General features: G+C 44.6%; 1 protein-coding gene across 2 annotated transcripts in view; it reads left to right on the top strand.

Annotated features, from left to right (window-relative positions):
* The window catches only part of LOC106807418 (protein unc-79 homolog), a 27,400-nt gene that overhangs the window by 816 nt on the left and 13,400 nt on the right, over positions 1-13,184 (top strand). For both annotated transcript variants that reach the window (XM_014809742.1, XM_014809741.1), the window contains exons 3-9: positions 8,782-9,021; positions 9,688-9,798; positions 10,259-10,363; positions 10,571-10,657; positions 10,921-11,010; positions 11,297-11,475; positions 11,865-12,105. In XM_014809742.1, the coding sequence (XP_014665228.1) occupies positions 8,782-9,021; positions 9,688-9,798; positions 10,259-10,363; positions 10,571-10,657; positions 10,921-11,010; positions 11,297-11,475; positions 11,865-12,105 (1,053 nt within the window). The remainder of the gene's footprint in view (positions 1-8,781; positions 9,022-9,687; positions 9,799-10,258; positions 10,364-10,570; positions 10,658-10,920; positions 11,011-11,296; positions 11,476-11,864; positions 12,106-13,184) is intronic.

The raw sequence follows: 13,184 nt of genomic DNA, 5'->3' as shown, positions 1-13,184 counted from the left end.
TCACCAGGCCTAGTCCACCCTCAGAGTGTCAGTGTCACACCAGGCCTTGTCCACCCTCAGAGTGTCAGTGTGTCACCAGGCCTAGTCCACCCTCAGAGTGTCAGTGTCACACCAGGCCTTGTCCACCCTCAGAGTGTCAGTGTGTCACCAGGCCTTGTCCACCCTCAGAGTGTCAGTGTCACACCAGGCCTTGTCCACCCTCAGAGTGTCAATGTCACACCAGGTCTTGTCCACCCTCAGAGTGTCAGTGTGTCACCAGGCCTTGTCCACCCCCAGAGTGTTAGTGTCACACCAGGTCTTGTCCACCCTCAGAGTGTCAGTGTGTCACCAGGCCTTGTCCACCCCCAGAGTGTTAGTGTCACACCAGGTCTTGTCCACCCTCAGAGTGTCAGTGTGTCACCAGGCCTTGTCCACCCCCAGAGTGTTAGTGTCACACCAGGTCTTGTCCACCCTCAGAGTGTCAGTGTGTCACCAGGCCTTGTCCACCCTCAGAGTGTCAGTGTGTCACCAGGCCTTGTCCACCCCCAGAGTGTTAGTGTGTCACCAGGTCTTGTGCACCCCCAGAGTGTTAGTGTGTCACCAGGCCTTGTTTACCCTCAAAATGACAGCGTGTCACCAGGGCTTGTCTATCCTCGAAGTGTCAGTGTAAAGCCAAACTTTGATGAGCATAATCTGAGAATGGGAGGACAGTTGGATATCCGTGGCGAAGCTCCAGGTGAGTTTAGCAATTGTGTCTTTGCTAATACGTGGCATTTTACCACATTTATTACTAAAATATTACATTCATGACATAACTGTTAGCCTTCATTGTAACTAAAGGCAAGGTGTCTTGTTCTTTAATCAAGAGGTTTTTTTATGTAAAATATTTTTAAGTGGGTCAAACGCTTGTGGGTATAGATTCCCTTGCATAATAATATGTTAAATAGTTGTTGACTTCGACGAGAATTTAAATGATCTGGTCAGGGTTTCTTATACATAAGAAGCACAGCCGCGCACCGCCGTTATCAAATTTAATATCTCCGTTGTGAAAATGTTCCTGTATTTACCCGTCGTTGTCAAAATAGTGTCGACCCAAAGATAAATAGATCACAACGTGCTTCTGACTATATACAGGGAAAATCGTAATGAAATTCACAGCAACGTTTCTTTTTGCGTGCCGGCACACTCGTGTGTCATTCCCGATTGCAGCTTTTTTCTCAATTCTAGGAAAGAGTTTTGCTGTCTCTCCCTCATACCAGCGGTGCCCACCCACTACATATACAGCAATGAGCATGCATGCCCCACGCGACTGAAACAATCAGTGCACCCCCCTCCCCGTACTTCAATCAGTGCCGCCCCAGCCAGCAAACACAGAATTCTCACACATTCACGCAAAAAAATTATTACTGTATTTAACTACTTAACTTCATACTGTATGTAACACTTCAGAGTTAAAGTTTTTATGGCTTAAAAATTAATTTTGTCTTCTTTTCTTCGAATGCTAACAGAATATATGTACTGCAAATACATATTTTAAAGCCAAATATTCAGAAACTGGTCATGTTTGAAAATATTCTGAACCTCCAGCATTATATTCCCAAAATGGCCCATTATTCAGCAAAATCTTACTGAACCTCTAGCAAGCTGGTTGAACACCCATGGCAGGTCCTAGCCGAGTACAACTAACAGAGTAAGATTTAAACTAAAAAGTGAAATTTTATTTTCAGGGTGCGTCAAATGCAGTCTAAGACATTCAAATTTTTTCATTTTTGCTGGGGGAGAACCCCCAGAACCCCTCTCTACCTCTCATCATCCCTTCCAACCCCACCCCCACCCGCGGCCGCCTGCAGAATCCGCATTCGTGGCTTTGAATCCATCATGCATATTTTTTTCCAGAAACTGGCCATTACCTCTAATTTTCCCTCAGAAGAAACCCTGCTGCTGATCTTATAACAATGTCTTCTGTACAATATACGTACAGGATCATCATATCTAACATATTATATAAAGATGTCATAGTAACACGTAATTTAAATCTTAATTTTGAAGGCTTTGCAAAAGCGAAGGTCGTCTCTCCTAGGCAAGGGGACGAGCGGCTAGTGGACAGCTTTCAGATGATTGAGCCCGTACGGGTCGGCAACGGCAGCGTCCTCTCTCCCATCAAGATTGACCTCCTGCACTCGTTCGGCGAGGAAGATGCCATGCAGGGAGAGGTAGGTCCTCTGTGAATGCTATCAGTGAAAGACGTGCTGTGGTCTATTTGTTGGGGAATTAATTAACGACAATGACGGCGTTCGAAAACGGGCGTGAAGTGCATGCGTCGACGTTACTACCGAATAACATAGATTTAGAATCATGCGGCCAATCAGGTTGCACTCTTTGGCAGGTCGCACGTCCAGCCATGTTGCTTGCTGTTGGCACGAGGTAATACAGGGGAATTACAAACCATGCAGTTGATTAAGTAATCAACTGATACGTGAAAAATTTCGTTCTCAGATACAGCTGCACATCATGCATATCTGCATATCATCATATATTGGTATCAGCTAAAACACCTGCAAAATTTCGTTCTCACCTGCAACTACACGTGCAGCCAAAGCAGCTACATCTTTTTGTTATCGACTAATTCCTACAAACCTTCATTTCTCAGGTGCAGCTCAGATAATGCAGACAACGAGGCTGCACTCTTTTGTTATCAATTGATACATACAAACTCGTTCACACTTGCAACTACACGTGCAGCCGAAGCAGCTACGTCTTTTCGTTATCGACTAATTCCTACGAACCTTTGTTCTTAGATGCAGCTGCAGATCATGCAGCCGACGCGACTGCACTCGCTCGGCAGCATGGAGAACGTCGACGACCAGCGTGCTCGGCCGCCGCGCGCGACCACGGTGCTGCACTCTTTTGGCAGCGCGGAGAACGTCGGCGGCACTGCGGCGGCGGCGGACGAGGAGCTTCATTCGCTCGCGAGCGCCGACGACCTCTCGAAGCAGTCGTCGTCGGGCGGCAGCGCGTCGTCGTCGCAGCCGCTGCCGCTGCGCTCGCTCGCCAGCATGGAGGAGCTGCCGCGTGGGAGGCTGTCGCCGAGGCGCGGCGCTGCGAAGACGTCTGCCGGCGGCGGCGCGCGCTCGCTCGGCAGCACAGAGGACGTGTCACCACGCGGCGCACACGCCATCATGCTGCACTCGCTGGACAGCATGGAGGACGTGAGGTAAGGACGGGTGTAGCTCGCGTGAGGGAATTACAGGTGAGGCGAGCATGGGTATTCCACACGTGGGGTGAGCACAGGTAAGGTAAGCTTGGGTGAGGTAAGCACAAGTAACCTAAGCTTGGGTGAGGTGGTGAGGCTAAGCTTGGGTGAGGTAAAGCACAGAGTAACTAAGCTTGGTGAGGTAAGCATTGGCGCTGCAGGTAAGCTTGGGTGAGAGTTATAAGCACAGTAACCTAAGCTTGGGTGAGGTTGAGCACAGGTACCTTAAGCGTTGGGTGAGGTAGCTCTGGGTGGGGGATGAGGGAGCCACAGGTTAACTAAGCTTGGCGTGAGGTAAGCACAGCGCTTAACCTAGCTTGGTGAGGCTAGCTTGGGTGAAGCGTATAGCACAGTACCTAAGCTTGGGCTGAGCGTAAGATGTGTGGTGAGGTAAGCACAGGTAACCTAAGCTTGGGTGAGGTAAGCTTGGGTGAGGTGAGCACAGGTAACCTAAGCTTGGGTGAGGTAAGCTTGGGTGAGGTAAGCACAGGTAACCTAAGCTTGGGTGAGGTGCGCACAGGTAACCTAAGCTTCGGTGAAGTAAGCACTGGTGAGGTGAGCACAGGTTAGGTAAGTACAGGTAAGGGAAGCATAGATGGCACATTTCTGACAATCACCCCCAGGTTTTATACACAGGACTGCGAATATGCAGTGTTTGTGGCCACTAGTTTCAGACGCAGTACATGTGCACAATAGCTGTTCCATTTACTCCGATTTTCTCCCCATTTAAAGTGGCAACCATGGGCAAAAGTAGAAAAAGACTAAGAGTTGTCCGAGTTCGCCAAAGATGATTGTCGATGGAATCAATGCGGAAAGCTCTGTCCGAGACGAAAGGCCATAGAAAGCGAAATGCGGCCTTAGAACGTTGCTCCACAGACCAGCCAGGGAAAAAAAGAATGAGTGATGTCTTCTCTGATGGCGGTTTCTAAGGCCACATTTTATAACATATTTATCTGCCACTGGCTGGGTAAATGCCACTTTATGATCTAAATTAGAAATCTTTACCAAACGTTTATTTATATGATGGTGGATCTGATAAATGCTAGTGTACTTACTGTGCGTTTTGAATACAGAAGTGATTATTTGCTTACTTATTCTTCGTTTCGTCTAGTTGCAGATACCGGAGTCGAGAAGAGAGGGCAGGACTGCCAAAGTTTGGAACTAAAGAGGCAAATGAGTGGGGCTGGCCAGCCATTGACGTGCAACAGATGTTACCAGACCTCGCGAGAAGTGAGTCTGACCCAAATACAGTTAAAGGTGTGGGTTTTAACATCATTTACAGAATGATAATGAAAGAATCATATGAAGCAATCGATAACAGAAACATATGAAGATGGTTGTCTCGTGCAACAATTAATTGTCATGATGAGACATGTTGCTTAATGTCGCCACGTTAAAACGAAATTTGGGTAATGGGGGGGGGAAAAAAAAACCATTTATTTTCGATATGAAGAAAATTAAAATGAAGCCGCTGTGAACAACTACGGCATGGACTTACTGCGTGACACACTCTCTCTCCTTTAATTCCTCCTTTCCTCACTTCTCTTTTCCTGCTCTCACTATCTTTCTCTCTCTCTCTCTCTCTCTCTCTCATCTCTCTCTCTCTCTCTCCTCTCTCTCTTCTTCTCTCTCTCTCTCTCTCTCTCTTCTCTTCTCTCTCTCTCTCTCTCTCTCTCTCTCTTCTCTCTCTCTCTCTCTCTCTCTCTCTCTCTCCTCTCTCTCTCTCTCTCTCTCTCTCTCTCTCTCTCATCTACTCTCTCTCTCTCTCCTCTCTCTTTCTCTCTCTCTCTCTCGCTCTCTCGCTTTCTCTCTCTTCTCTCGCGTCTCTCCATCGCTCGCTACCTCCCTCCCTCCCTCACTCTCTCCTTCCTCTCACAGGAATATATATATAAATCATATATATAGAAGGGAATAATATTACTATATATAATCATATACTATCTCTCTCATTCTCACAGTAGGAAGGCGTAAGCGTAGCTCCTTCGCTCACGCACCTGAGCAATTCAGCAGCCAGCAGCAGCGGCAGCAAGAAGCTCACGGCGACCGGGCAGCGGCGGTGGCGGCGGAGGATCCGCCGCGGGGGCGCTGCGACGACTCGGTTCGTCGACCGCAATGCGTCTGAGGTGCAGGCCGCTCGTGCTCGAGTCGTACGACGAGGAGACGGTCGCGCTCGCCGTCGTCCGTCTCGAGACGTTCGTTTCACGCGCCGAGCCGGGCGCTCTCGCCTCGCCGCTGCCTTTCCAGCATGCTGCAGGCCGTCAGCAAAGATAGCCGCCAGCAACGGTCTACCCGTGCAGGCCGACTCGTGGTATACTCAGTCGTCAGTTAGTCGTTAGTGGCAGGCCGACTCACGTGCAGTACATCAGTGTCGTTAGTCGTTAGGTTGGACAGGGTCCGACTTCGTGACGTACTCAGCATCGTTAGTCCGTAGTGGCAGGCCGACTCCGTGAGTAACTTCAGTGTCGTTAGTCTGTTAGTTGGCAGGCCGACATCGTGAGTAATTAGTCTGTTAAGTCGTTAGTGGCAGGCCGACGTCATTGAGATAATTAGCTCGTTAGATCGTTAGTGGCAGGCCGACTCATGAGGTAATCAGTCGTTAGTCGGATTAGTGGCAGGCCGACTCCCGTGAAGTAACGCTCAGCGTCGGTTAGTCGTTCAGTGGCAGGCGTACTCGTGAAGTAAATTTTAGGTGCTTAGTCGTATAGTGGCAGCGGGCGATCGGTGAGTTAACTCAGTTGTCGTTATAAGAGCCGTTAAGTGGCAGGCCGACTCGTGAGTAATACTCAGTGTCGTTATGTTGTTAGTGACAGGCCACAACACAACACCACCAACTCGTGAGTAATTAGTTGAATCTGTTGTCAGTATAGTGGCAGGCGACTTCAGTGAGTACAAGTGTCCGTTAGTCGTTAGTGGCAGGCTGACTTCGTGGAGTATACTCAGTCGTCTTGTTAGTCGTTAGTGCAGGCCGACTCGTGAGTATACTCAGTGTCGTTAGTCGTTAGTGGCGGCCGATCGTGATTAACTCAGTGTCGTTAGTCGTTTAGTGGCGGCCGACTCGTGACTATACTCGTCAGATCGCTTAGTCGTATTAGCTGGCAGGCCAACTCGGCTGAGTAATTGTGTCGTTGAGTGTTAAGTGGCAGGCCACTCGTGACGTAATTAGTCGTTAGTGTTAGTGGCCAGGCCGACTCTGATGAGTAATCAGTCGTTAGTTCGGTTAGTGGACAGGCCATATTCGCTGAGTTAATTAGTCTTGAGTCGTTAGTAGCAGCTATTATCATGGTATCTTTCGCGAGAATGATCATGATGTTTCAGCACTTAGCCAAGACGACTGTTAGTAAATCAGTGGTGTCGTTATAGGACAGACTCTCAGAAGGTAGAATTATCACTGTAATGCGCAATCGCCATTTCATCTTTCTTCCCTCGTTCTTTCTTACCTGTGTTGACATCTGTAATGGGGATGGTTCGCACCTACTGAAATCTGGCTGCTCCTGTGAAGTCCAGCATGTGGCTTTTGCCTGAACGTCTGAATATTTTCTGAAGTCGACGTCCTTGAAGTGTTGTTATAAAACGTAAAATATGGTATTTTAGCATGAATAATATGATGAACTATATTATACTATATATATATATATATGATATACTAATATGATAGATATATAAATATATCACTAACGACTGTAACGAATAACTATTCTTCATCTTGTTATTTGCCACAGTAACTGCAGTATTCCTGGAAACTGATATTGTCGAGTTGGCAGTCATGTGTCTTGAGACAGTTGCCTACATCATGATGTCATCCTTTGCATCTTTTTTGCCAGGCTGCTTCACAAAGCAAGCTGCGAGCGTTTTATCACACATCCAAGATAAAGCATCACAAGTGCCAGAATATATACCACTGAAATACATCATTACTGTCTCGTGTTACTGGTCTGCATCATGGGTGCCTCTTTACTTTGTATTAAACGACGTTGCTACATCATTCATCTTTCATTGCTTGACTGTTATAAGCTGTAGTCACGTGTAGGTTTTCCTATTGGTTCAGCATGATTTTTCAAACAATATGTGGAGTGCTTTGGCTGATTTTAACGCAGGCTAACCAGTGGCGCACCATTACGTTAATCTTCCTGGAGGTACGTTACAAGTTCAGTACTTTTATACAGGAAAGCGAAATGTTTCAGAGATACTAGTAGGTGGTTTCCTGCGTAATTTCCAATGGCTCATCATTCCGTGATTTTTGATTTTTTAAAATTTTTGATATTTCATTGACTACTATAATTAAGGCTTGATACCTAATTTGCACAAATCGCTTTAACTCTGTCTCTGTTGGCGATTATGATATTGCCTGTAACTATAATTATGCGATCGCGCACTGATTTTCAAAAAACAATTTAATTATGCTCATTATTTCTGTAAGCAAGCTGTAATTATTAAACGCCTTTTTTCATCACTTAAGCTCGCACTTTGACATGCGTCAAGAGTGAGCTATTATCATTGGTGGTTCGTACGTCCGGTCCGTCCGTACCTCCTTGTACGTCCGTCTGGTTTGATATTTTTTTAAATTATGCAAATTAGGTTAGTTTGCCAATTTTCACTATGCATCTTTCAGTGTCTGCCATTACGGTCAACGATAATAAGAACGTTGACCACATGTTTCAAAAATTGTATACAGTTGTTACTTCCTATGGGAGAGATGTGCACGTCTATTTTATGTGGCACTGCCAGTTGACCCTACTTCTCGTAGCCACGCCCACTTGTTGGCAAAATGGAATGGCCATAAGTCAGTTCAGGTTCACCGATTTTTGTCATTTTTGGTATTGTGAATGAATTAGCTCTGGCCCCAAAAAATAATCACACAAGGCATTTTGAATTTTGTTTTTATAATTATGCAAATGGGAGGTAGATTTCAGAAATTTACTTATGCTTCAGTGTCTGCCTCGGTCAAACGATAATCAAGAACGTTTGACCACATGTTTAAAATTGCATACAGTTGCTACTCCTAATGGGACGAGATTTGAACGTTCCTATTTTGGAGCACGCCAGTCGACCTACTTTCGAGCCATCCCACTTTTATGCAAAAACGCAAAAATCGGCCTTCTAAGCATTCATATCGATTTTGGTTTTTAAATTTACTTACTACTAATCAGTCCTAACATGTAATAATTGTGTTTTTAGATTCTTTGTTACAGTTATTTGCTTGGAATATTTTTAATGCTTTATTTGCGCCGCATTAATCGAAAACCAAATGGCAATCATTAGAGCGTAGCACCATGTCTCTCGCCTAGAATTCAGACTTTTCAGATCTGAACATTTATTTTAGCATCAAAAAACCCTGAAACAAAGCTGTGAAATTTCTATTAGTATAAAACAGAGAATAAGGACATTTTATCACATTTCGGTCCATCATAAATGAAACACTTGCCAAATTTTAAATATCATCTCCCTGTTCTATCACACCCAAAGTGAGCTATAGTGTCATTGACACTTTTATTTCACTTGCGCTCATCGCCTTACGTTCCCATTGCATGTTTGCTTCACTGTGATTGTAGGCTCTGAACGACAAGAACACGCGCATTAGCGACGACAAGGTCGTCAGTCTCCTTCACAACATGGCCGTCTACATGGAGTGCATGCCACTAGAGGGCGGGCCGTGGAACAACATCCTCTCGTTGTTCGACGTGTTCTTCCGAGCCTTGCCGGGCATGCTGCCCTCGGAGATAACCGACATGACGGATACGTTCCGGATTATCGCTTCTGTGCTGAAGATACCGGGGCTCAGTCAACAGAAGGTAGGCTATATGTGTGTGCGCGTGTGCGTGCGTGTGTGTGCGTGCGTGCATGCGTGAGCATGAGGGTGCATGTGTGTGTATGTGTGTGTATGTATATGCTTGTGAAATCTGTCTGGCAGAGCCTGGGTAATCGGAAAGGTGTGTGTGGTACAATTAACGACAAAACTTAATTACACTCTCTTCACTCTTTCATTTCCACTCTCTCTTTCACTAGACTTGTGCAACACTTTTACTGACATCGTAACTGTCCGCTGTTTATCAAATAATTAAATAATGAAGACACTGGAAAAATTATATATTAGTTGGTTATTTAGTGTATTGTAGGCATATGGCATACTCTCTAATATTGGTACCCTTACAGCATTGCATACATTTATGCACACACGCACACCAACATGCACACCGTGTGATGTGATCATATGTTCCTGAAGGATTTAAAGAACCCTATATTACAGTATAGCCAGTATCTAACTTAAAAATACATACATTTTCGCGTGATTTTGATATTCCAACAATTTAAACTTTTAGAGCAAGCTGGAGCCATTCTCTCTTTCACTAGACTTATGCAACACTTTTACTGACATCGTAACTGTCTGCTTTTGATCACATAATTAAATAATGACGGCATTGAATTGATTTTGATATTCGAACTGTTTCAACTTTTAGAGCATCCTGGAGCCATTCTCGAAGCTCATCAGCTTCACGATACAGAACTGTGCGTTCAAGCTGAACCACCTCATGGAGCTGTGCCTGCTGTGCAACAGAGCATTCACCAAGGTGATCCCTCCCCCCATATTACACGATAACGTGATTATGATATATCATATTGATGCTGGTGCGTGGAGCTTTGTTATGTGATAGTAGGCTGTGCACTGCATTGCGATGCTGGTTGTCGATGCTGCAGTGATCCGTCCTACCGACGTGTGGTGCGCGTACTGTGAATAATAGTGCTGTTGTATATACATTAAACATGCTTATACGATTGTGTAGATGTGTTCATGCTAGTAAAAATATTATTCCTACTGTCAATGATGACAACGAGGATTGCTGCTTCTGCAGTAGTAGCATACTGCTACTACCACTGATAAGTATAATAATAATAATAATAACAATGTAATACTGAAATGTAAGGATTATTACACCTTGATATTGTCGGTGGGTGACTTACTGTGTAGAACAAACGTTATCAATGATTATGTTATCTCGATAACACATGTTTATCCTGCATGCTTTGTAGGAGCGAGACAGACTGCTGCTGTCCCGAGCGGCTGTGTTTGAACTCGTGCAGGCTCTCAAGTTCAAGACAGTTCTTCCCGATGAAAACCTCCTTCTTCTAGTGCAGGTGTGTGACGTGTTAAATAAAAATTACGTAAAAATTAATTGCAAACAATGATCGCGTAATGACACACGTCAATAAGAGTACGTAAATCCTTGAAAATGGTGCTCATTGCGGTGGTGGTTTACCACGAGTGAGCTATTCTAAAACTAACTGCCAAATGTTCGGCTTGTACTCACGGATCAAATATTTGTATTGATTGTATTTGTTTAGCTGGTTGTGTTAGATGCCGGAGGAACACTCAGCCCAACAAATGTTGCAGAAGAGCTCTTTGGTCGAAACTATGACCCTCATACAATGGTGAGGAAATATTGTACAGCCGCATCTGTGGTCGTATTTGAATATTTTTTGTTATTAAAAAATATCCATGATTTACAGTGGTGTGATATTATTACCTATAGTGTGAATTTAGTAACATGGTAAATATCTAAATTTAAATTGATGTTTAGTGTGTTTATATATATGAACATGAGGGAGTTGTAAAGTTTATATATATTATTGGAACTGAAGTCAGGTAACATAATTAATATTTTTCACTAAAAAAATTATCATTTTTATCACAGATCAGCACTAATGCAGCTGACTGTATGAAACACAACTTGACTGATTGCATCGAGTTCATTTCTGACCTTCACACAATCTCCAAGGTCAAGGTAAATTCTGCTTGATAAATCTTGGGGAGTTCCTTTACATAAAGTGGATATATATTTATCAATCATTCGGTAAACTGCTAATCACAATCTAATTATTGTATTAGACTAGATTTATTACAATATCACAGTCATGTCTAAGCTGAGTTACTCGATCCATTTCTTGTGATGTCAGCTGAGTAGTCACTGCAGTTATTGTCAAGTTCTTATACGATATAGAGCTATATGGCAGGATGTGATGTCAGTTGGGTAGTTACTACGGTTATTGTCGTGTTCCCACGTCCTGTAGAGCAACATGAAAGGTGGTTCGAACACGGCGTTGAACGAGGACACGCTCGGTGGACTGCTGAAGGCGGGAATCTCGCAGTACGTGGCTCTGGAGTTCACGCGCAGCAGCTCTCGCGACTTCCGCGCCCACAACCGATACCTACCCTGGCTCTACCATCCGCCGTCAGCAATGCAGCAGGGGTATGCGTCGACAACAACCTTTATACTAGTGCACAGATGCTGCGGGTGCTAATGAGCCATAATAAATCATTACTGTTGTCTTGAATGATATCAGGTGTGAATAAAAAAATCGTTTTTGATTAACTCCTGATGACACACGACATCATTGTCAAATTTAATCAAAACATTAAATCGTAAATGTTAAATATATACATATAAGAAATATATATATATATATATACAAGCATATATATATGATATACTTTTGATCCTAGTAATATTCATCTGCTTATTATTCTCACCACCACCATCACCGCATTTTAATACGTAGATTATAGCACGTGAAAACGCGTTTAGTCACGATCGATGTCACATCTGATTGGTTTCGCACACGTCTCTCCCGCTCGCAGCCCGAAGGAGTTCACCGACTGCATCGCGCACATCCGCATGCTGTCGTGGCTGCTGCTCGGCTCGCTGACACACTCGGCGATGACGCAGTCGCAGGGCTCCATCCTGTGTCAGCCGATACCCATCGAAGCGAGCACGCACATAGCCGACCACGTGCTCGTCATCCTGACGGGCTTTGCCGAGCAGAGCAAGCAGTCGGTGCTGCACATGTCGTCGCTCTTCCACACCTTCATTCTCTGCCAGGTGAGCGAATGTTACAATGCGCGCTCACGGGTGGCAGGACGTTATTGTCACACGTGTGCGCGGGTGGCAGGACGTCATTGTCACACGTGTGCGCGGGTGGCAGGACGTTAGGTAAGTACAGGTAAGGGAAGCATAGATGGCACATTTCTGACAATCACCCCCAGGTTTATAACAGACTGCGATATCAGTGTTTGTGGCCATAGTTCAGACGCAGTACATGTGCAGCAATAGCTGTTCATTCTACGCCGATTTTTCTCCCCATTAAAGTGGCAACCATGGGAAAAGTAGAAAAAGACTAGAGTTGTCCGAGTCGCCAAAGATGTTGTCGATGGAATCAATGGAAAGCTTGTCTGAAGAACCGAAGGCACATAGAAAGGAAATGCGGCCTAGAACGTTGCTTCCACAGACCAGCCAGGAAAAAGATGGTGAGTCTTCTCTGTGCGAGATTTTAAGGCACCATTCTATAACATATTTATCTGCACTGGTTGGGTAAATGCCACTTATGATCTAATAGAAATCTTTCCAACGTTATTTATATGAAGGTGGATCTGATAAATGCTAGTGTACTTACTGATGGTTTTGATACAGAAGTGAATATATTGCTTACTTATTCTCGTTTCGTCTATTTGCAGATCCGAGTGAGAAGAAGAAGGGCAGACTGCCAAAGTTTGGAACTAAAAAGAGGAAGAGTGGGCTGGCCAGCATTGACGTGCAAAAGATGTTACCAGACCTGCGAGAAGTGAGTCTGGACCCAAATACAGTTAAAAGGTGGGTATAACATATTACAGAATGATATGAAGAATCATATGAAGAATCATACAGAAACATATGAAGAATGGGTGAACAATTAATTGTCATGTGAGACTGTGCTATATGTGCCACGTTAAAACGAAAATTTGGTAATGAACATTCGATATGAAGAAAATAAAAATGATGTGAACAACTACGGCATGACATTATGTGACACACTCTCTCTCCTTTAATTCCTCCTTTCCTCACTTCACTTTTCCTGCTCTCACTATCTTTCTCGCTCTCTCTCTCTCTCTCTCTCTCTCTCTCTCTCTCTCTCTCTCTCTCTC

The sequence above is a fragment of the Priapulus caudatus genome, unplaced genomic scaffold (assembly GCF_000485595.1).
Source record: "Priapulus caudatus unplaced genomic scaffold, Priapulus_caudatus-5.0.1 Scaffold213, whole genome shotgun sequence".
NCBI classification, from domain to species: Eukaryota; Metazoa; Priapulida; class Priapulimorpha; order Priapulimorphida; family Priapulidae; genus Priapulus; species Priapulus caudatus.
The sequence above is the reverse complement of the archived record's forward strand: the minus strand, read 5'-3'. Positions and strand labels throughout refer to the sequence as shown.